Genomic DNA, 24,669 nt, shown 5'->3' on the forward strand with positions numbered 1-24,669 from the left:
CCCACCATGCGGCCCCCTATAAACGCATATCGAACCTGCTAAGATTACTATATAGAGCTAATTTTTTTTGAGGTATACACTAGAAGTTTTGCTCAGTGCTCTGGTAGCTGAGCGGCTTTTGTACTTACACACAAATGGGACATTGTAGGTAAACATAGCGAAATTCTCATACCAAGAGCATATATGTTCACATCGACGCTTATTTTCCGCGAGCGAGAACGTTGTAAACAAACACATTAAAAACACCTATGCATCCCTGCACACCTGGAATGCAGAGGGGTGTTTGTTTGGCTGGCCGTTTTCCAGATTCAACTTATCTCAAGGGGGCAAACATTACAACACAAAAAAACAACGTGTGTTGGAAATTATCACAGCAAAGGCGTCTAGACCGATATGTCCTCTATCCACTTCGGAAACCTTTGTGAAATACTTTTCTACCACGACAGACAGAGTAGTACAATCTGATCCGAGTTTAGTTCGAGATTAGGATGGTGGTAAGCTATTTTTGTTTGAATGATTGCCAATATGCGGATACATCACTATTGTTATTATTATTATAGCCGTTTGTTGATTTCATTGTACTAAATAATTGAATTGCCGATCTGTAAACAGCAGATCTGCCATGTATTACTGGCTTTCCGTTAGCGGTGCATATGGTTCAACATGAATTATCAGATCAACATGTATCTGTTCAGATACATTGGGCTATGCCGCATAACCGATAATATGCAAAGCATCAGCCAAATACTCAAGGCACTATTTTGGGCAATGATCCATACTCGTACACAAGGATTTCGCCTTCCGTTACGCATCAGCTAAGAAATATTGTATACACTGACATCGAATACCATAAACTCGAGCTTGACTCTGCAGCTTGCTAACAATCATCTAACCAAACTGTTTCATTTTTTCAAACAAACAATTAATTACAGGGCATAAATGATTGATCTACCTAAATTCAAGGACAAATGAGTTCACTCAGAAAAAAGTGCTTGGTGACGACCTGCCAAAATGAACGTTTAGGTACGGTGGTGGATTTTCGAAGATATAAAAGAAGCAAGAATTTCCAGCCTTCATTTCATGCCTTGTCTGTAGTACTATACAGTTTCATTCAGACTAAAGGGAAAGCTAACTGTATGTCAGGATGTATATACAATCAGTGACCGTTTGGAGATAATCAACGCATGCTTCGAGACTTGAATTTATAGAAAAAAAATTAACGAATTTTTTTCTAGTGCTTTAACACTAGGCAAACATAAGCCAATACAAACGCGTTCAATCATCTATAGGGTTAAGATTTTATTTGAAATTATCAGGGAGAGTCGTTTTGAAGGTACTAATGTCAGTTAAACGACTTCTTCACAGATAGTTACGTTTCGAGAGTTCGTGTACGTCAATGCAAATGTCCTTTGCGTAATATAATCTTCACTCCTGACCGTTATCTTGAGGGCATGCATATTAAACTGATTTATTTCGACAAACGCAACAGTTACCGAAATGATGAGTAAATATACGATTTTTTTTATAAATAAAAAGATATCGTCTTTTCGTTTATTATTATTATTAAACCGAAACTTTTTGTACATAATAATGATCACAAAAGAACAGAGATGCCTAAATATTTACAAGCGTATACCGATATCAGCACCGTTGACCGATACTTCACATTATCCTTCATTGAGTACATACAGTTTACAGTTTATCTACATATCGCAGACCTGTTGTTAATGTTCGTATCTATGTTTTTCCATGTTAGGTATTTGTGGTCATCTTCCTTGCCTGTTTCTCCCCAAAAATAACCCAAGGTGGCTTTGAAGCCGTTTCAATAGTCCCTGTTATCCTTCGACAACGATTCTGCCTATTTTGAATGATAAAAAGAGGACCTATTCACCGGGCAGGCGAACAACCGTTGTCTTATTGATCTGCCGAAAATTGTCCGCCCATGTTACCCATAAGTTACCATCATCCATATCACGTTGATCATTCGTATTTTCGATTAAGGTCTGTTTTTCCGGTTAAGACCGAACACATCCTGAGAAAGGCTTCACCGTAGCGTTATTACATACTTACATTTACTAACTAGCCCAAAATCAAACATGCGTATTACATATAAACCATGCACCTGCTCGTCTGCTTGAGTGTTTTTCGTACAATTATGTATTTCCATTCGATAATATGCATTTTTGTAATGCTAAATGTATTGTCTTTTCGCCTGTTGTCCGATTTCTCTTTTCCGTGTCTGTTACGTACACAATATGTATTTCTGCTCCCGTCCATCCAAATGGATTAACGTCGTCTGGATAGACTGACAGAGTGTCTTCTGTCAGCGTTTGTCGCTTAACATTCGGGTCAATCGCTGTTGCTTAAATGTAATACAAAAGCGGTGTACAGTATCTGATCTTTCTTTGTGTCTTGCGTTTTTCCAGCCTCTCCATTACACACTGTTGTTTGCAGGTTTTCCTTTACTACGATGGATGTTTATAGGGCCAATGAATCATCTTTATACAAGCTATCTATCTATCTATCTAAACTGAGTAAACTTCCTTAGTTAGAGGTGCTAAGTCTTTGAAGAGAACTGAATAAAGCGAACACCCGCGGACGTCTCTATGGCCCTATCGTACAATATCGCACGCACTCGGGGTGTGTCTGACGCTGGTGTGCGAAAAACCTCTTAAGAAGAGACGTATGGGGGGCAATTGAAGGGAGAGAGAACGGGAAGGATAATGCTGTACCTTTCTTGTCGACGAGAATCTACATATCATACAGACTACGTTAGATTGATATTTTGTTCTTTTGCATTTCGTCGACGCGTTGCCTTTAAAGATAGAAAAAATTTGTTATTCGTTGTCAAGGGCAGAGTAGAAGAGTTGATCGATATCCCTCACAATCATACGTAGCCCACACAAATAGACAGTCATATGTCATATAGACCCACATCATCGACTACGCGAATGGATGTAAATGTTTCAGCAAATACAATAGTAATAGTAACTTCTAGTTGTGTTTTACGTTGGCGCGAATGACATCTTCCAGTCATTCTGGTTCGCACGCACACACACACACACACACACACACACACACACATATGTATATATATCTTTAATATTAATCACATTTAAAAGATATGCTATATAATAATGGGTTACAGGTGGCGGGAAATGAACGAGCACAATCGTTTCGCTATTATACATAGAAAAGAAATGCTAGCCAACACAACCGGCCAGTTTATCGAAAGCGAAAGAATAGAAAAAAGATTATATAAAATGATGATAATGTTATGATTAGAGAAGATGACTTATGTTGATGATGATATAATTACTAGTAGCATACTATGTCGTAATGAATCAGTAGAAGAGTAATGGTCGTAGTAGTGATAATTGTAGTTGTGGTAGTAATATTAATGAAACTAGCTGCACCGAGATCCATTCCTGTCGCTGCTGCCGCGTTCACAGCAAGCATCGAAAGAAGTGTTGAAGACAAGCTGAAGATATCTGTCGTTTTCGCAGCAATTCGTCTTCAGCGAAAGTAAAATTCCTTCGTCACCTAGCTTTCTCTCTCTCTCTCTTTCTCTCGCCGCCGCCGCCGCCGCCGCCGCTGCCGCTGCCGCCGCCGCCGCCGCCGCCGCCAACTCCTTCCTTTCCGCTTCCTTTGATCCTTGCAATGAATGGATCGGCGTGTCAATGTATTAATGAAGGGTAGCCATCGACATAAAAATTCTTGAATGCTCGTGGCGATGCGGACTAATCGATCAGTTATTGTAATCACTAGCTAATTAGCCAGTTTTTAAATCTCGTCAGAGCCTTTCTAGTAGCGTCCTTAGAAAATGAAGGCCATTCAGGAAGGGTAAATGGTTCGTTTCGTTTTTGGGTGAGTGGCTGCGACAGTGCGAACCGCGCGGATAACGACAGGCCAGTCACACAGGCTCTTTTCACTTGATCTGGACCCTTGAATTTGAATCGGTAGGTCTTGTACGGTCATGTTACCAGTCTAGGGGGTCTGTAGCACGTTCTAGCATTACGACAAATTTCATCTGCATGCGTGCTGCTCGAAACAGTCCTTGCTTGATTTGAATGCGCGTCCAGCATGAGGTAAAAGTATGTCTGTGTCTGTTCATGTGAAATGTGTATAGCTGCACATTATGAACAAAGCCGACGCGCGTTACTCATGTACTAGATTTGCTGTCGGTAACGGCGGCTGTGATCGGCGCCAGCCAATGAGACACCTTATCGAGACTCTGACTAGTAGCTGCTATCGGAGTTGTTGCTATGGTTCGAAGACAATGGATGATTGTACGGACCCTCCCAGCCCACGAACTCATCCACAATGGAGAGCGCTGGCGGTGTTAACGCATCAGGCAGCTCATCCTCGTACTCGGGCGGTTCATGAGGGGAGGGGGCGTCACGTTAGAGATTGGGCACGATGGTCTCATCGGCTGCTCCACCGGACATCGCCGAGTGAGCCGTTGAACAACGGTCACTGTCTTGAGTGTTGGCGTCCTCTGTAAGCAATGAGCCGTCAATTGGTCCGACGGCCGGCAGTAATCCCTGATTTCGCAGTTGAAGTTGTTGCTGCAACAGGTGCTGCTGCTTCTTGTAGTTGTTCTTGAGGGTCTGCCGCTTGTTACAGAACCATACCCGTACAACCTCTTTATCGTAGCCTAATCGTTCGGCTAAGGCGTTCATCTCGGCACTTGATGGATGTGTGTTGTCCTTGAAGTAACAGTTAAGCGTATTGATTGCTGCTGGTGCGAACGACGTCCGTCGCTTTCGTTTTTTGTTTGAATCAACTGCTGAATCTATAACGAAACAAATTTTCCAAAACGAACCGCAAGTAAAACCTATCAATATCATGTGAAGACAATTAATGCTCGGTAGCGTATACAAAGCCATGATGGGATGTCTGATACACGTTGGCTACTTTGTTTTGAACAAACGAACGAACTTCGACGAAGATGCCTGACAGTAATATCAATAAACATTACATGGTGACTATTGCTTACCAGGTAGGTCAACGACTTCACAAGCTGTCCCGCTAGCGTTGTGTTTGTCTTCCATCTCTTTCATCCACCGCTCGAGGACAGGCTTGATCTTTTGTGCCGACTTTGGCGTGATATCGAGCTTCTCAAATCGACAAATAGCGCTTTGCGAATACGAAGGACCTTCGGTAGCCGAGAGCAGAACGCCAACTTGTGTTTGCGTCAAACCCAATGACAGGCGTCTCATTTTGAAAGCCCGCGCGAAATTCTTAATCTCCTCCAAGTTAATGCCATCCACAATGTTCGCTTCGGTTGAACTGATTACTGTAAACAAGAATAGGTCCGAACAAACCAATGTGAAGATCACCAGTAAAATAAATAAATATAAGTTCTAGGCAACTAAATATAGCCCGCACATAGGAGAACGGGATCAGCGTCTTTGACGAGCATTTTCCAGCCCTTTTCTTTTATCTATCAGATATAGTGATATGAGTAGTCAAAAATATACGATACGACAATAAGTCATCAGCTTCTGGTGCCTATAACTATCGAGTCCAGGTAATAGCCTACCTTGTTGCTGGGTCTCTTTGGATTCATCGGTTCCACCCGATTGAACTGAGCCAGGTCGGTTATCGTCGGTCGATTCGGCCGTTAGTAGCGCAGGTGGTGAAGGTGACAGGGGCGGAATGTTTGGCGTCTGTGGTACAACGATGCCACAATGCGAGCTCGCCACCTGCATCTGCTGCAGCTGTTGGACCGGGCTGTCGTCACCAACTTGTTGACGCCAATCATCGGCGGCTGCGGCAGCAGCTGCCGACGATAACGCCATACGCTTGGCAGCGCTTCCGCCGTTCAAATCCGATTTCGTGTCCATCGCTTCGACCTTGATCTCCGACTTGACAAACTGCCCTATCGAGATATTATGTATGCCCGTGAGAATCTTCGAGCCAGCCGATACTACCACAGAGTCCTGCAGCTGTTTCATCTTTAGCTGTGTAATGGACTCGATCGGCTCCGGCTTCGAGCCGATCCCAGCGCCACTGAGCGAATGGTCCATCTGTTGTTGCACGTTGTTGTGCGGACCCGTCGTTGTAGCGTGATTTTTGTTATTGTTGTTGTGGTTGTTCATACTGTTAATGTTCATATTGTTGTTTAAGTTATTACTATTAGTGGCGCCGTTCGTCAGTTGACTGGTCGGTAGTATCGTCGTGGTCGCGGCTGTTGAATGCTGTGTAGTATTATTATTACTATTAGCGAGTGGCACCGATGTTACGGGTGTCGCTGACACCGTGATCGCCGTCAGAGCTGCTGCTGCTGCTGTTGTTGTTGTTGTCGTCGGTGTAACAGCAGCAGCAGCGGCAGCAGCTGCTGCTGCTGCTGCTGTCAATGTATGTGTGGTAGCTGTCGATGACTTCTCAATTTTCGGGGATTTCGCGGCCAGCTTGCCTGTGTTGGTCGAGAGCAGGTGCACGCCAGCGGGTCCATTATTCATAATGTTGCTACTGCTGTTGCTAGTACCGCTGCTGTTGTTATTGTTGTTCGTTACCGAAGCAGTGCTAGTTGAAGTCTGGGCTCCAACTACCAAGCCATTCCAGCCATTTTGCTGCTGCTGCTGCTGTTGCTGCGTGCTAGCGCCGTGAATCCCCGCTGCCACGTTTTTTGACGTCACCATGACGACAGTTTGACCGCCGGACAATTGCTGACTTGTCGGCTGCGAGGCGCTCACGACGATGTTTCCTGTCAGTCCATTCACCTGCAGCTGGGGCAGATGATTATTGGGAACCATGATCGCTTTCTGACCACCGCTCAGTTGAATCTGCTGCAGCTGAGGGCCAGTAATAGTCTGCTGCTGCTGCTGCTGCTGCTGTTGCTGCTGCTGCTGCTGCTGCTGCTGGGGCGCCTGTAGCGATGTTACCTGTTGAGCATTTTGCTGCTGCTGTTGTTGAGGGCCCTTTTGCAGCTGCTGACGTTGGATAGATACTTGTTGCGGCTGTAGCGAGCTTTGCTGCTGCTGCTGAGGTGAAACAACCTGCTGCTGTGGTTGTTGTGTTTGGAACTGCTGTTGTTGTTGTTGAAGCTGCTGTAACTGTTGTTGAGCAGCCTGCTGGGCCGTCTGTTGCTGAGTGGCGTTCGTTTGCTGCTGCTGCTGCTGCTGTTGTATCTGCTGTGTCCCACTGTCGGCACTATTAACTTGCTGTTGTTGGGCGGCTGCAGTTCCTACTGCTTGTATCTGCAGCGTCTGAATATTGCTGTTGGCCATTTGCTGAGGCTGCTGCTGCTGCTGCTGCTGCTGTTGCTGTTGCTGTTGTTGTTGCTGCTGTGATGGCTGGCCAAGTGGCGTTTGACTGGCGATCGTGAACAGCTGACCTCCAATCGAGACGGGTATTAGCTGTTGGCCATGCGGACTCTGAATTTGGATATGCTGACCACCTGCTCCAGCCATAGTGATGGTGGCATTCTGGCCGATACGCACGGGCTGTGCGCCCTTCGGTATCGTGACCTGCTGCACAGTGGATGCGTTGCCGGTCGCCTGTACAGCGGGCCTGGATATAACCACCTGTGCACTTCCAGTCGCATTCTGAACAGCGGACACATTAACCGTGCCCGTAACCTGACTCACGGGCACGACTTGCGCTAATGAAGCAGATGCATCCTGGGAGCTTATTGTCGTTCCACGCTGTTCAACCTGAACAAACCAAATAGACACTTCAGTGTCAGTATCCTATTATTTAATCCGATGATCACTGTCCCCGTGATATTGCGGAATGCGTTTGTCTGCTAAACGTGGGAGCAGGTAGTCCAGGTTTGAATAAGGCCGTAAACATACTTCGTTTGGTTGGAATAAATGCTTAACGCCTCAGCTAATGCCGTACGTAAAAGAAAAAAATGCCCCTTGCTACTAGTTACTAAGCAGCATCCGCGAACGGCATTACAATACGATATTGAACTATACCGTAATAACATCTCAGAACAGTGGAAATGCGACAGGTGCGAGTTGCTAACGTTATGCCGGCATCCGAATCGAAAAGGACAAATTGAAATAAAAAAAAAAACACTTCACCGTTTACCCACCTGCTGCGACTGCATCTTGACCTGTTGTACGACTTGGGCAACTTTGGCGTTCGCCAACTTTTGCGGCGAAGCGTCCGTTGTCGCTGGAACAGTAGCCAGCTGCGAATTATGAAACACTGTTTGGCCTGCCGGCGAAAGTTGGCTAACCTGATGCGGTGGTTGGGTCATTTGGAGCTGCACCGTCGTTGTTTGCTGTTGCTGAGGGTGTATTGCTGTCGGCTGAGCTGTTGACACTTGCACTTGCTGTACTTGAACGAGCTGTTGTGCCTGTTGCTGCTGCTGCGTCTGTTGTAGAGACTTTCCGGCCTGTTGAGAGGTGGGGCTTGCCAGTGAGATGCCTTGTTGTTGGGTTTGCGCCGGTGTTTGGGTAACATTTGCCTGCTGCTGCTGCTGCTGCTGCTGTTGCTGCTGCTGCTGCTGCTGCTGCTGCTGCTGCTGAGGTTGTTGTTGTTGTTTGGGCTTTGGAGCGATCGGCAGAGGGCCTTTCTGTGTGGGCGTCGTAGGGGTAGCCGCAGGCGCTGGAGAGGCTGTGGGTGTAGCTACAACACTTGCTGTGATCGTCCCCTGCGGAGCAGCACTAGCCCCTTGGGGCACACACGCGATCTGCGTTCCTTGCGGGGTCTGAAATAGCGTGACACATCAAGACAACAACATAACGCCTTATGTGTGTTACTTTTTAACGTTAGCTTTCAGGAAGAGAACGCGTAGCTGCGCAGGTAAATCATAGCAAGAAAAGCAAAACCAACATCTCAACATTAACAAAAAACACGACAACACTAACATTGGAGTAAGTAACAATGCGCAGCACAATGGATGGACAACAAGGGCGGATTGTGTGAGACACAAAAAACATGCCATCTACCGATAACTTTTCTACCAATAAGCGTTAATATTAAAAAGCATCTATGAAGGCCACACATCAAAAGTATTACTACACCGAAGGTGCCATCACATTGTACCGGCCTTGGGTCCTCGATGCATCTTATTTGTAGAAAAGAAATACGGGATAAACCACGAATTATGCAAAAGTTACAGTTACTGCTCGAACGTATCCGTAGCCTCGAGGCGTTACCTGAAGGCACTAACTAGGCCATTCATTATCAACAGGTCCCCTATCGTCAAGGACAACAACAGGAGTGTATAGATATCGGATGATTGTCACAAGCAGGAGATAGTGATAATGATGATGATCACTGACAATAATACCGCTGTTACTTTTCTGTTGTACAGAGATCGTATCTCTGCAGGGTAGCCACGGGAATCAAGCGGGTTCATAAACACCTGATGCATAGAATTGGATAGTGGGTATTGCAGGAGAGACATAGAGGGTTCGTTGCCGTTGGCAACCTCAATCGCTTGATATTTGCTTATTAATTAGGAATCGATTGGAAAGTTTAGAATAGCTAACAACTACAAATTGCAATGCTATAAAATAAAATCGGGATGGATTACTAGCAATACAACATTATCGTATTGGGGCTGTAGGGTTGGGCATCTCTAAAGCATCCACTGATCAGACGGCCCCTTACCATGATTGTCACTCGACGCGCCTTAAGCACTTCGCCGAGGCTGCCCGCCTGTATTAGTTTCCATTCACCAGGAGAGCGGTGGTGGAACGCGTATTAGCGCAACGAATTTGGCAAAAGAACATACCAGAAAATATGTCATATAACTTTTCATGAAGTTAAATAACCCCAAAAAGAGCCCACGATAATCTCAGTGAGCTTTACTTTTTAACAAGCAGCACTCACAGGGCAACTCAGAAGTCTGTGAGACATTTTTTTGTGAACATTCGTAACGGGCAATATCGTCCTCGGGCTAATAAACGTGACAAAAGCCCCCCCCCCCCCCCGCCAAAAAAAACAAAAAAAATAGCGAGTCTAACTTTTGCAATAAAATGTCATCATGACATAAACTAGCATTGATGTTCCAGTTCCTAACGATTAGAAATTTTTGATGTACCTCTGAATTACCCTGCCCGGTTGGCTGAGGTTCAGATTTCTTTATATATATATATACGTCCATTTTCAACTGGACGAGTTACACAGAGGGGGAATTTATTGTTTACCCACAATTTTCCACATGTTACCCCTACTGATATACATAGAGATGACCTCTAATAATTAATATAAGTGAATCTGGCACAATGCAATAATAATAATTGTGGGCTGGTGACGGTTCGCGGCTCGTTAGTGCAATCTTATGTTCGAACTTCTGGTAATAAACATGTAAAATATATATCATAAGTGTGCTCCTATGGGCAGCGCAAAATCACCCTAATCTGCTGTTCTCGCTCTGACGTTCCATCAACGTACCTGCGTAGCAATCTGTATCGTCTGCTGCGGGGCGAGCTGATGTCCCGCTGGCGCAATATTGACAATTTGTCCATTTGGTAGCTGTATGAGTTGGCACGCAGGCTGTGCCGGGGGAAGAGCAGGCTGCGGTGCTGGCGCTGTGATCGCAATCAATTGCCCATTTGGCGTGGCGAAGAACTGTTGCGTGGTTTGCGGCTGAGGGGCCTGCTGCAGCGTCTGCTGTAGCTGGTTGAGCTGTTGCAGCTGCTGAATTTGAGCTACGATTGGCTGGGCGGCCGCAGCAGCAGCAGCTGTTGTCGCACGAGGTCCGCCAGCCTGAACGGCACCTGTGGTGGTAGTTGCCCCTGCAGCTGCTGCGGCTGCTGCCGCAGCAGCTGCCGCTTGCACCTGTCCAACCGCCGTCGGGTCCACCGCTCCAGCAACGGCTTGTTGTTGCTGCTGCTGATGCTGCTGCTGCTGCTGCTGTTGCTGTTGTTGCTGTTGCTGCAGGAACGCCTGTACAATGGCCTGCTGCTGAAGGGCGGCGATCAGCTGTTGTTGCTGTTGGACCTGCAGGAAATGTGCCAGAGTGTTGGCGTACAGCCCACCATTAGGCTGAGCGATCATCTGTACACCCCCAGCCGTACTGCCCGGCAGTTGAATGAACTGGGGCGCGCCATTCGCTCCAGGCACGATGATTTGTTGGCCAGGTTGTGCTGCAAATTAGCAAATTACAGGAAAAATTGCGAATAAAGTAGAATTATTATGATCGTTTATCAGGAATGGCCGACGATGATCGTTGGTCCCGACTCATTGCAGACAGCAGTAATAATAATGCCAACAGGAAGTTAATCCGATCTTACATATACACACACCATATGACACCTTCCTAAGACACATCAGACTGAAGAGGTGCTGTTGTTACAATCGCGAAGAATCAAAATGCGTCTATCTTATTCGTTTCGCTCGCTGGATCATCGTTTTTTTTTACCGAACAAAACAACCCACTTAGAATATCGAGTCTTCTTCCTCTCCTCAATCACTCATAGGCATTAAAAAAAGTAGATGGCATCATGCAGAGACATAAATAGTTCAGCTATCAGCTCACTACTAACCGAGCATAAGGCCAGCAGTATTTTGCAACAGTTGTGGCTGGGCGGCTGCAATGACGAACGGCTGCTGTGGGGTCGCCTGTTGTTGAGGCTGCGCTGCCTGGCCAGGTTGTGCTGTCGTGATGGTTACTTGCTGGGGCGCCTGCCCAGCTGCCGCGTGGGCTGCAGCTGCCTGTAACTGCATTCCTGCGAGTTGTTGGGCGGCCGTCGATTGTTGAACAGCGGCCTGCTGCTGATCGTTTGCCTGTTGCAGAAGCTGCTGGGATAACTGTGTGGTATTAAACACACAATCGAAACGAACGTCGTTAGATTCGAATCTTCGGATGCTATTTACTTAATCCTATCGAGTGGCTCTACTAACAAACGACAAAGCATAGTATGATCATTTTATGAGTGCAAGATTATTTATACGACATTCGCTACTCTGGTAGAATAACGCAAGTGTTTGCAATATCACATAGACGATTGTCGATAAATACTGTGAGAAATGTTTTCTACAGATTATAAATTTATGTACACCGTCACAGTATGGCACAATCACACGGCTATTACAGGTATGAGGTGTCTGCCATGTTAGTAATGCTTTCCGCGTGCCATGCGAGAATACAATTTTGCCTTGTCAGAGCAAATAAAATCGCTTGCGGCCTGATAACGAACCCGACGACGTAAGTTAGCGATCTGCCTCGGAGCAGGTTGTTAAACACAAGTTCCTCACATAGAAATTTTTCGAACTTATAATGACAAACAAACGGCAACTCCATAAGATGCGAGACAAGATTTGACGGATAAAGTTTTTCTTTTACGAGTCTACATGTTCCCACTTCTAATAGGGATCTACATAGTGCATATATAACGAGGAGGTAATATCTGCACGGTTTTAGGTAGACTTTTATGAAATTAAGAGGAAATTATCTCAATAGCCTATAGCGAAGTGTTAAATATTTACGAATAGCAAAATGGAGTAGCTTATCGAAGATGCGTAAGACAGAGAAACCTGGCGAACTCTTCCCGTTGTACACGAGGTCTTGTTTTCCGGGCACCTCTTAGAATTCTCTCTCTCTCTCTCTCTATCTCTCTCTCTCTCTCTCTCTCTCTCTCTCTGGATTCTTAGTGCTCAAATAAGTCTCATCACATTTATAGACAGAAGGCCTAAGCCCAATATTCATTAACTCCTCCATGCCTTGACCGGACCAGCTCCTTTTTACATATGCGTACAAAGCGAACAAAGTCAATGGCTGAAACTGTTGCCAGCATATTTCTTGGAAAACAGATGATAGACACTTAGCCGGTCCTACAGAATATTTCGGACAAACTCTAACCACAAACAGTTTCTTGCGAAAAAAACTGGAAACAAATGCGACAAGACGGAGTCCAACATCCAATAAAATAGATAAGTAAAACGATTGAATGCGGACTCCTTTCAAAGGCACTTCTAATACCTCCGTGTAGCAATCAGCAGAGATGCTGTCGATGCAATTAACGCGGAATACGGATTGGAAACCCAAGAAGACAATCAACGGTCGTTGCGGTTTGCGAAGTGTCGCAAAGAGATGAGGTCATATACGTTCGAGACAGCAGCCAACAGTATTTCAAATAAAAACGGCTTATGGCAGTTTGGGATTATGGTTCTGTTCGGGTGACCTATCCTGTAGCTAACCGAATAGGTCACTGTGGACAGACGAGTCTTGTTTGCGTGTTGCGCAGTATTCGGCCAGAAAATGGACATTGTGCCCCGACTAGCCTATCTAGTCGTAACATTTCCCTTCTCTCGATTACTTATCACCTTAGCGCTGTCAACGGTTATCAGAATAGATAAATCATCCTTGACTTCCGAGTTTGAAAGCAGTATTTTATACAATCCTCAGATTCCATGATACCCGTCTTAAATAATAAACACTTCTGTTTCGACTGGCAACTTTGTAAATGACCCCGTAGCTTGCACGTAGCAGCTTCAGTCGATCGCGACGGCAGGTCTAGCAGCGCTCATAAACATTTCATGGAGTGTGTTATTAGCAACAAGACTGAGATGATTTACAAGCAATTTATATTGAAACCTCTTGTTCCAATTGGACAAACGTAAACCACGATTTCACGATAGCTCGCCTTCGAGATAAAGCACGAACGTCTTCAGCAGAGGTTATTTCATCAGAGCATAATAATGACTTGGAAAATTTTCCATCTCCAACTATAATCTTCGTACAAGCACGTTTGAAAGGTTTACAATTAAATTGACATTTTTCTTATTATAGGGTTCTATTCTTTCTCTCTCTTCTTTTTTGTTCATTACATTGTATATATCAATACCCGTGCTGTTTCTATAGACCCTCTGAATTTCCTGAGCACAAAATAAAAACACACGCTATTAAAATTTCTAGATCGCAAACGAAGCCACCAAATTAGACACTCGAGAAACGTAGAGATTGATTCTTGTACACAGACGACAAATATATAAAGCCTAATTTACGAAACGGAACGATGCAGTTAGTTCAAACACATCGTCCACACAAAAATCACTACGCGCATAACGAAGAGATGCCTGCAGCAAGGATGAAGGGCTGGGCAACTTCGGTTTTTGTTCACTCATACGTGAATTGGGCGTACCTTTAGCCAGCTGATAACGTGCAGCTGTTTCGGTTCCTACACATCACCCGCCCGCTGTTAAGAAAGGGTACACAATTGCTTGTTTTGCTTAGACTCGAGCGGCGACAGCCTTCTGTCTTTCGAACAGCTGACAATGATCAGTAGAAGATCATGACATAGTCCAAGACATCGGTGCAGCTCTTAACTCCCTGACCAGCGGCTGTGACGTTCTACCTCTTGCGCTTCACGAATAGCATTTTGAGGAACTTTTGAACACGACTGCTTCACGTTTAGTTGATTCGATGGTAAGCAAAAGTTGCATCCAAGGTTATCTTTTGCTAAGGGAGATCATACACCACGGCTTACCAATAGCGCTAAATGTACCTGATAAAAGTAAGCTTCGGTTCTCTTTCAGTTGAAAGACTTACTGAACTGTATATGACTATAAAGAAAATACACATTTCCTCTTATCCAGGTAATCTACATTTAACTAAAGCAGGTGACGATCTTTCTATAGACCGAAACGAAGTATTGCTCATACTTACAGTCGCTTGCTGTTGGCCTTGTTGCTGTGTGGCCTGTTGTGCCTGCTGTTGTTGTTGCTGCGGCTGTTGTTGTTGCTGCGACTGTTGCTGCTGTTGTTGTTGTTGTTGCGATGCCGCCTGAACCGTCTGGAGCTGCAAACCAGCAGTTGCTCCTGTCGCCTGCGCGGCAACCTGTTGAGTGCTACCCTGATTGATAGCGAGTTGCTGTTGTATGGCAGCCTGTAATTGTTGTTGTTGTTGCTGCTGCTGCTGCTGCTGCTGTTGCTGTTGTTGTTGAGTCCCCGCTGTGGCCTGCTGCACAAGCTGCTGCAATTGGAGTTGCTGGCCAGCCGCTTGAAGATGGGGCTGTAGATGGTTAACTTGCTGTTGCAGGGCGGCGGTTTGTTGAAGCTGCAGCTGTTGTTGCTGATGCTGCTGTTGTTGCTGCTGCTGTTGAGGGTCTATGTGTTGTACGAGCTGTCCCTGTTGAGCCTGTTGGCTGAGATGCTGGCCCAAATGTTGCTGCTGCTGCTGCTGTACCTGCACCTGTTGCTGCTGTTGTTGTTGTTGCAGATGCAGCTGCTGCAGCTGTTGTTGGTGTTGATGTTGAAGCTGATGTTGCTGCTGTTGGTCAGCGGTTGCCGCTGTCAGTTGGCCTGGCTGCTGCTGTTGCTGCTGTGCAGTCGTTCCCAACTGACCATCAGCCGTGATGCACTGTTGGCCAAGCTGTCCGACCTGGCCAACCTGTTGTAGCTGGCTATGTCCGACCTGCCCGGCCTGATTCGTCTGAAGGACAATCTGTGTGTTTAATGACATATGCTGTCCTAGTTGCTGCTGTTGTTGTTGTTGTTGCTGCTGTTGTTGTTGTTGTTGTTGCTGGTTGTTGGCGACACCGACCAGCTGTTGATGCTGTTGAGAGCTGACCCCAACACCGACGGCAACCTGCTGTCCATTGGCCATCTGCTGCTGCTGAGTGGGGTCAAGCTGTTGCTGAACCAGTTGTTGCTGTTGTACACCAACGCCAACTCCAATTTGTTGTTGTTGTTGTTGAGCTCCATGCATTTGCTGTTGCTGCTGTTGGCCGATTTGTTGCTGTCCGTTTAGCTGCATCTGCTGATGTGTTTGGCCGTTCAGCTGTTGGATCTGTTGAGAACTGAGCTGCTGGGTCTGCTGGCCATTCAGGTGCATGTGTTGCTGACTTTGGTCATCTAATGCAGACAGGTGGCCAGAAACCTGCTGCCCGCCCTGGCTTAGCTGACCAAGGGTGGCCTGCAGTGTGGCCTGGTCCAAGTGACCCAGGCTGAGCGTTTGCTGGGTTTGTCCGCCCACATGACCTCCGTGCGTCTGTAAAAGCTGGTTGCAGTCGAGTAGCTGCGCCAACTACAAGTACCGGCAAGAATACAAATTGAACAGGGTAGGATGTTAAAGTATGTTCGCAAAGCAGTCAGTCGATGAACCAGTTTGCCACAGCGACTCCAAGTTTATTGAAAGTACACTGAGACTAAAACTTGTTATCACATAAGTATCGACCAGATACTATCTACACGAAAATGGTTACATCCGTTTAGCGCTAAGCACCCATCAAGATATTCCGTATAGTTAAAATGATATAAACAGGCCAATTAGTAGACTCATAATCGTCATCCACAACTCTCTCATATGGTCAGAGGCAAAATCGAAAAATATTTAGAAAGGCTAACTTTAATGTTAAGTCTAAAAGATTACCCTGCACACTTAAGCTATTCATAACAGCAGTAAACGCGGCAGAGTTCGACATACTATTGCTAAAAATGCCCGTGACGTTGCAAGAGGATTCATGTGCTGTGATTCAAACCACACAACAATAGCCCCACGCGTTCAGACGCGTCGGACTTTGCCTGATTAAATATGCTACCAATAAAAGCTGTCGATTAATCTATCAAAGTCAACCATCGTAACGGCTACGAGGATACCTTTCCCCCCGGAGGCATGACCGACAGGGAAATCTTCAGAATCGTTTGCAATAAAACCTATTGAACGACAGGTTACTGAAATTCGGCTGCAGGTGTACAAGCGCGTAAGCTGATCGATCAAGGTAGCTTCTTTGGAATACCTATACAACGACGAACCAATAAGAGTGAGCGGCAAATGAACAGTGCGAAAAAAAAATAGATCATCATTTTGGGTTTTCTAGTCTCTGGTATGTTGCTGGCAAGGAATAGACCACAAGAAATGAGCGCGTGTGGAAAGATCTATTCAACACCAATATCAATATTATTTCACACAAAATTTGCTTGGTCCTATACGGTAATCCGCGAACAGCTTAGGAGAGAATCTTTGCATTGATATGTCCTTTTAAAGGCACATGGACAAATTCAACTCCCTGTGACCGTTGGCTGACAGCGAGCGATACAAATAACAAAAGCAACTAACAGCAGAAGAAGCTGCAGGTGTCACCTCCTTGGCGTATAAAAAAGAAACAATGAAAGCTGACAGCATGAACCAGCGCGGGAATGAACTCGCGGGTAAAATCTGAGATATATATAGTATGAACTCAAATTATCTCTGCCACAAAACGCGGAGGCCTAGGCACACCGGCATTACGTGCCTTAAAACCCCATGTAATTTTTGTACGTAAACAGTTTGCTAGCATATAAGGCATGTGCACAAGGATAGCTTGCGCAAGCGACAGGAGATACGCAAAACTACGTTCTGCTAGATACTACTGAGTAAATGTTATATTTCGTAGAACGCGTTCAGTCCTGGGGTGGTTTTTGTAAACTACGCGTGGTCTGCAATTACTATACGTCAATAGAATATGCGCTAGCGTCGATGCGAACAACTCACCTGGGCCGTGTTATGACTGGGATCTTCATACTGGGTTGTTGCGTACTGATTACCACCTGCCTGAAGTTGTTGGCCAAATGCGTCTCCAGCGAGCAGGCCCATACCATCCACGGTTGTAGTGGAGCCATCACGGCTTACGTCGTAGGCCCCTTGCTCAAAACTGGGCCCAAACAATGAAATGCCCAAGAGAAGGGTGTATTAGTAGATTATCGATAGATTCGAGTAAACAGAGTGCAATTTTAGATATGCTTACAGAAAAGGTAATTTTACATTTTGCAACTGAGATGAATTACTCATCGCTATAATATTAGAACTTTACCATACTTAAAGTTCTCATATACGCGGACGCGCAGTTACCTACGGTTAACAATTTTACATTTCTAGCGTTACAATTTTAAGATCAAAATAACTGACTTCTTGTAGCTATTCGACTCACATAGTTGTGTGAATGTATATAAGATTTGATGCTTACTGCGTCTGATTTTGGTATACGCCGGCGGCATTCGCTCCCGCTGCCGCAAGCTTGAAGTCGTGCTGGCCAAACTCGTGTGCGGTAACCGCTCCTTGGGCATCGATGCCCGAGCTGATTGTCGCTGTTCCTAATGGGCCAGCTCCAATCTGCTGTTGTGCCTGCTGCTGTTGAGGTCCGCATTGTTGAAGCTGCCGGATGACATCCTGAAAGGCGTCCTGCGACATTCCGGGCTCCCAAACGGCCGAGCTGGCAAGGGCAGCTGCTGCCTCTTGTTCTATTGACACCGCCCAGTCTATTAGGGCCGTGAGAGGCCCGTGGGAGCGCGAGGAGAAGGCCCCTGATCACGGCCTTCTAAATGCCTTTGCACCTTTTTCGTTGCACCTAAATTCGCAAAACACAACAACGAAAACCAAACAACATATATCAGAGTGCATTAGTATCAACAGATTCGACAAAGACAAATGGAATGTAAAGAATGGTAGGAAAGCCCACATTACGCGTGCACATATGTAACGTCCAATAAGATAATTTTATTTTGTATGATATTATTTTTTGCTAAATGTGACAGTGATAACGCTGTTTATTAGCGTTCTAATATCAATGTGCTTGGTGCTAATTTATCGCAGAAGAATTGGCTAGAACAAAGAAGTTCTTTCGAATACGCTTACACTGTATCGTGCTACAGTACTTGAAGATTATTTCATAAAGCAAAATGACATTTACGTTGTATCAACAGCAGCACAAAAAATATATAAGTTGATTTCGTATATGTTAAGTGTTGAGTAATAATAAGTGTCTTCGTTAAAAACTTTACGTAGAAATTAACTGAAGCAGCAAAGTATAGTGTCGGCAATATCTAAACGATTTAATATATATCATCACTGTCGTAAGATTGAAGACCACTCGTCGAGTATAGAAACTGGCTAAGCACCAGTTACAGAAAAACATATATAAAAAACAGTAATTCATTGACACTATCGATCTATTGTACAATATCGACACAAGCGTCAATAAGCCTCATTGAAAAATAATAATATATTTTCGGAAAATAATAGTGTGTACGCTCAATTTTTACGGTCCGAATTGCTGCAGACTGGGTAGCCTAAATTAGTTTCTCTAGCTTAAAGCTGATTTCACTTTTACGACACTATATTTCTGTTACTAATGGTTGTAGCGTTTTGTTAGTCGCGCCTAAGGCCACTTCAGAAAGCCTTATTCTCTGGGCAGTCTTCTAGCACTGCATATCGCAACGGCGGTTAATGGTGGAACATGCTACGTCAAAACGACTAAGGCAGTCTAGGGACTACTTCCATTAATAACATGTGTATGTGAACAACTATATGGTAACAATAAAAATAGGGGAACAAATCTTGCGTATCCGGATCTGGTGCGCGGTTTCACGATCGAATATCCACCCCGGGAGTCAGTCAATGACGCTTCTCAAGGAAAGCAGCGAAACTGCCCTATGAGGCTGAACCGGTTTTTGCTCAAAACCCTTATACTGTGTTTTAGTTGGCTTATATCATTTGGTAGGTTTGTCTGTACACACATCTGGAATAAGATCGATTGATCGGTGCCGACAATTTAGATGGCAGCGTAGATAAGTCCGGAAGACTCAACTGAAACGGGAAAGCCCTCATGAAACCAGCGTTAAGCTGATACTGTTGCAGCTGGTTTACAGCTTGGAGCGCACAAATTGTAAGATGCGGCGATAATCTTTCCTAACAGATCTTCTCTGCTCATCTCTGTCACGTCTCGGCCAGTCGCAAGACACAGTATGCTGTCTTGCTAGAACTGCCTGCATACTTAACGCCATCTTAGATATCAATAGTGAGCTTGCTTCAGAGGGCGGTGGGGGCGACGACCTCAGCCCCTTATTGGCGCTATAGGAGCACAGCGCATCTTGAAAAACGTAGTTTAAACATTCGTCAATACGGAGGTCTGCTGGAGAGCTTCCCGACAGCATGTCCATAGCCTGACGACCATAAATTTCCCGTATATATCTCATCTATATTAATAGAAAATAAACAATAATATGGCGGTGCCTGCTGACTCTGTTTAGGGGGCCGTCCCAACCGACTAAATTATGTTAATGCAAGCTGGGGCAAGATTTTGCCACTTTTCCTCGAACCTACATCATAGTGCACACTCGGACGTCACCACACGACACTTGCACACCATTTACACATAGGTCCTGCCCGAACGTCGAGCGGAAATCACGTCGTTTGAAGTAAAAAACCCGCACGTACACGATACACAAGCGACCAGGCCTAACACTGAGCATTATGCCTCGGAACGAGCCAAGCTGGAGTAGTGCCGCCATACTGATTTCAGCGGCTGACGTCTGCCGCGATCCGATAGGCAAAAGCGATTCGATGCGATGCTGTGCCGTCTGCAGCAGCTGCTGCAGCAGCGGCAGCAGCTGCTGCGGCGGCGGCGGCTGCGGCAGCAGCAGCAGCCGCGTATGTTATCGAACTGCGCGAGACAGGACGAAAGCACAATATCACGGGCGTATGATGTTACAAGAAGGTGCTGCTCCGCACAGGGGCCTGTCTCGTAGCTTGCCTTTACTTACATAGTATCAGGGAGCGAATATGCTGGGACCTAGTAGGGCTATCGAAGGCTACGATCTAGCCTAGCAAAAAAAAATATTATCGTCTAATTCGGTATGAAAGATAGATTTATATCGTCTATAGCATATGAATGTGCGGATCCAAGCTGGAATGTAGGCGTGGAAATCATAATTAAGTCAGGGTAATAATTGATTAGACCAATAGAGAAAAGTAAGGGATCTTGTTGTTTTGAATTTGCTCGTTCTCAATCGACAACTTCAAGGTAGATTGATTCCCACTTGAATGCTTCCCCTCAGTACGGATTTTTCCGTTTGTTAACTTAAATGCTGCTATCTAATTAGTTAGGTGAGCTCGTGGCGTTAACAGTCATTAACAAAAGTAAGCTTTTGCTGCGCCCAAAATGTCGCTACTATCGAAAAGTGGACTGGAAACGAACGCGTTGATAGTTTAAAATTTGCTTCGCCAATCCGTCCGTTCATATTGCGTTTGTGTGCGGTCTAATTTGTTTACTGTATCAGGATGTTTCACGTCAAACGTATCTCTATGCAACTAACTTTGCCGCTAATAACTAACATTAATTAACAAAATGAATGCTCCGCGACATAAACTAGATCACAATTCACAGCGGCTCAACTTAAACACATCTTATTTGAATGAGCACCGAAATGTATTGGATCATTTCAGACGCTCATGCATATTTCAAGCAAATGTATATTTTGCTCGCTGCTTTTGTTGCTTGCACTTATTTAACTTAGTCTAGTTAAATGAAAATAGCATTATGAGAAGTGCGGTTTTAGCGGCGCGTTTGCAGGCGCTCGAGACCCGGCTGGTGGAACGGCCAGCGCGTGACGTCACACCGTAAGCAACACACAATTGGCCGCCCCTCTCGTCCAGTAGTTTCGAATTGCAGACGGAAAGCGCCTACAACGTCGTGCAAACACTCCTACCACGACCCTCTCTCAGCTCCCCAGCCGAAAGAGCGGTGGCTGATCGTTCTATGACTGGTGGCTTGGTGCGCGGTTCTGCATTGCTGACTGCCGTTATGCAGTTGTGTGAGTGGTGGTGGCCGCTCGGTTGACTAGACATCGGCCGGCCGGCCGGCCTGCCTGCCTGTCTGCCTGCAGGCAGGTACCAGCAGCAGCAACAGCTACAAGTAGCTGAGTCTCCCTTTGCTTCCTTCAACTTGTGAGAGTGAGGGTGGCGGCGATGGCGGTCATTTTAGTATCTCTGGTAACCGCTATGCGAATGCGCTTCCTCGCTGCTCACTCGCTTCGCCTGTGTATATGAATCGTTACCGTTTTTGTTGTTGTTGTTGTTATCGCTGTTGTTGTCGTTGCTATTGGGGACCGAACTGCTTGAAACGAACGGCAACGTCGCGCAGTCAGGCAGACAACCGTGTCATAACGCGTAATGACGCGGTGCAGTTTCACAGCGATCGGCTTTGCCACCTGGAAGCTCCGACGGCAGCCAGCTGATACCGGATTTTAGACTGTCTACCTTGTGTAGCTGCATGCGTCGTAGGCAACAGACGCGTCAGCCGGTCGAACGGCCTCGCGGCCGTTGGTGCTAATGCTCGCGTTGGCGGGGCTGTCGCGGACAGCAACAAGAGAGCGCTTTTCCGTTCGTTGCTGCTGCTGCTGCTGCTGCCGCCGCCGCTTGGTGGCTATAACTAAGGTGATGGTAATGGCAATGGTTTTCTGCGAGCGCTAGTAGAGTGCCGCTGAATAATGTGTCTTAAACGCGACCCTCTCCGCTCTTTGGTCCCTGCTACAATAGCAGTTCGGCCAACTTGCGCCTGCCTAGCCGTCCGTCTGGCCAGCTCGCTGGTTGGACGATTATTATATGCCAGTGAATGAATGAGTAGGTCATGACGCTCTAGCCAGGTTGGTGGCCGGGCAGAATCTGCTTAAGTTATTCATTCATGCGTCAGTCAAGTAGTTAGCCAATAAATCAGCCTTGGGGGATCGAATGATCGATCTGATCTCCACACCCAAGCAAGATCGGAAGTATTCAGCAAATGGTTGGTCCGGCAGCGGCTAGACGCCCAGCCGATTGTATACCCAAGGGGATGTGGGTCTAGAACGCGTCCTATCCCTTGGCTTTTGCTTATGAAGCTGCCGTGTGCTGCCCAGTTGATGCAAAACAAGACAAGTAATAAACGGGCCGTAGTATTTCGCATAAATATTGTGACTACATTATTTGTGTGTGTATCTCATGTAACGCCTTACACATTCTAATTGGCTGAACGCGTATGCATTTGTTTGCGTATGTAAGAACATTTGATTGTTTATTAACAAATGTCATTATTCTATATATACTGTGATAGGAGGTTATAACGTGAAAGAATCATAGATTTTCTTATTTATCTAGACACCTTACTAGGGGAACAGGTTTGCGGGATTATTTTTCTAGCTTCCTTCGAACACATGATATGTCAAGAAATCAACTATTATCATGTCTATTGCTATTTATAAAGTTCGACATGTTACTACCAGCACCGCATCTTTGCTAGCCGTAACGAGACCTAGTCCTCTTTTATTGGCATAGAGCCGTGTGTGCGGGCGTATGCACATGTGAGCGTATATTTGTGTAAGTGCGATACCGTCATAAATCGTAAGCGAACCCATTATCGTCACTATTTACGCAGGCATCGAAGCCACGTTTGTTGCGGCAGTGAGATTTATCACTTCTGCCATACCTGGCGTGTCTGCGCTGCACCGGATCTGTTCAAGAATCACCCATCGTCTATTCGGCTCGTAACATTATGATAATTCAAATAACTGTAACATCCATTATTATTATATCACGCGTAATTAAGAAGTCGCCGAACGAGGGAAACAACGGAATGGAACAGAGCAGCGCAACGCAACGTTCGGTTGTTGCCGACGGCAACGGCTGTATGCGAGTGTCCCGATGCTGGTGCCGCCTGGCGGCCATGGTAACGCTGCTGGTGATGGCGGTCCTGGTGGTCATAGTGATGGTGGCGTCTGCTGCCGTTCGCGCTGCAGTTCAGCTGCGGCAGCAGCAACAGGCATGGTATTATGCCACCGCTGGCGTCGCAGTCGCCACTGCGAGTGGCGCTGCCACAGCGGCACCACCACTAGTCATCAGCGCCCCGTGTAAAAGCCACGACCACCAGCCACTGCGGCCATCGCCCACGGCCATTCGTTAGAATTATTAGTCGGGTTGGTAGTTCCTGTCTATGTGTACATGTTTATATATGTGTGTGTGTGTGTGTGTAGATTAGTCGGCGCTCGTGAGCCGCTCTTTCCGTCTGTCGTCCGGTGACATAACCATGGACTAGCGGCTGTAGCGATAATATATTAATGGTTGGCAAGGCGGGTTGGCTATCCAGAACTACATCCCCAGGGAGAAAGAGTAATAAACGGAAATAATTATATTAGTAATCATATTTCGGGGTCATATTGGTGGTTATTAGCTAGCAATTATAGAATAATTATGTTCCGCAGCGAGTTGCCATTGTATATAATTTTGTCAATTGCGGATGTTTACATAATGTTTATGGTATCTATAAATGTATTCGATTGTTATGATTGTACATCTGAATAAATAACGGTTTTTCTCCACTGTCCAGATTCTGCGTATGGTTGAGGTATTTTCGAATAGGTTTTCTCTTGTCAAGTATATGTCAGATCTTACCAGCAATTTTTTTTTTGTCTCGCAGGTGAATGGTGCACTGAAACATGAGTACGGAAAAATCTACTCCGATTTCTGTATGAAATTACGCAGGAATCGAGAGCTGGCACGGTTTTTCTGTACAACTGAAAAATAGCAGGTCTGCACTGGCCACTTTATTCAATCACCAATAGTCCACGCAACATAATCGTTGGGCTAAACGAAAACGTGCTAAGAATTAAGCCCACATCTAAATGCCGTTCCTGTAGAGGGGTGTTTTTCGGCCACCTAGCTAGTTAAGTATCTCACGGTGCTATCCACTTTGTTGGCAATAAGGGCTGTTAGACTACCTATAAAGGAACAAGTCTAATAAACTAGCTTCCCGTTAAATTGTTTTCCTTTTCTTTAATACCTACCTAACCAGTAGTAATATATTAAAACTGTGAATTTTTGCGATGTAGAAATCATACCTTCTGAGGTAAATCAATGGCGCTTCGTAACAAGCACTATTTGACATACGAAAATGTGATTCTTTCTAAGTACGTGTATACATAATCGATCTAGGTAAAAATAAAACCAAAAGAACGGTATAGATTAATTTATTA

The 24,669-nt window shown here is 45.5% G+C and overlaps 1 protein-coding gene and 1 long non-coding RNA gene across 5 annotated transcripts in view; one reads left to right on the plus strand and one right to left on the minus strand.

Moving 5' to 3' along the window:
- Positions 1 to 1,544: 1,544 nt before the first annotated feature.
- LOC111243494 (uncharacterized) lies at positions 1,545 to 20,167 on the minus strand. 4 transcript variants are annotated; one of them, XM_086992146.1, is made up of 11 exons: positions 19,991 to 20,167; positions 17,856 to 18,236; positions 17,384 to 17,543; positions 14,579 to 15,937; positions 11,457 to 11,721; positions 10,363 to 11,057; positions 9,577 to 9,624; positions 8,195 to 8,668; positions 5,546 to 7,661; positions 5,000 to 5,299; positions 1,545 to 4,795 (listed from the first exon to the last, which is right to left on the minus strand). In XM_086992146.1, exons 2-11 carry the CDS (start codon positions 18,077 to 18,079, stop codon positions 4,404 to 4,406), a joined length of 6,033 nt encoding a protein of 2,010 aa, XP_086848272.1. In that variant the 5' UTR covers positions 18,080 to 18,236; positions 19,991 to 20,167; the 3' UTR covers positions 1,545 to 4,403. The 4 variants fall into 4 exon arrangements, with proteins under 4 accessions (XP_086848272.1, XP_022644897.1, XP_022644898.1 ...); XM_022789162.2 differs by having other exon boundaries at positions 8,048 to 8,668; positions 19,991 to 20,166; XM_022789163.2 differs by having other exon boundaries at positions 8,048 to 8,668; positions 19,476 to 20,166.
- LOC111243503 (uncharacterized) overlaps positions 14,123 to 24,669 on the plus strand; it is a 59,684-nt gene continuing 49,137 nt past the window's right edge. Inside the window, exons 1-2 of the long non-coding RNA XR_002670506.2 lie at positions 14,123 to 14,338; positions 24,114 to 24,359. This is a non-coding gene — a long non-coding RNA (uncharacterized LOC111243503). The remainder of the gene's footprint in view (positions 14,339 to 24,113; positions 24,360 to 24,669) is intronic.

Source organism: Varroa destructor, unplaced genomic scaffold (genome assembly GCF_002443255.2).
Source record: "Varroa destructor unplaced genomic scaffold, Vdes_3.0 BEIS01000001.1, whole genome shotgun sequence".
Classification (NCBI taxonomy): domain Eukaryota; kingdom Metazoa; phylum Arthropoda; class Arachnida; order Mesostigmata; family Varroidae; genus Varroa; species Varroa destructor.

Bases quoted from the DNA above. Each gene is read 5' to 3' on its own strand.
- LOC111243494 (XM_022789162.2), bottom strand. From the start codon at position 18,079: ATGTCGCAGGACGCCTTTCAGGATGTCATCCGGCAGCTTCAACAATGC. The intron at 11,058-11,456 runs GTTAGTAGTGAG...GCTAATTTGCAG, and splicing joins TACTGCTGGCCTTATGCTCG to CACAACCTGGCCAACAAATC. The intron at 9,625-10,362 runs GTACGTTGATGG...AAACTAATACAG, and splicing joins CGATACAGATTGCTACGCAG to GCGGGCAGCCTCGGCGAAGT.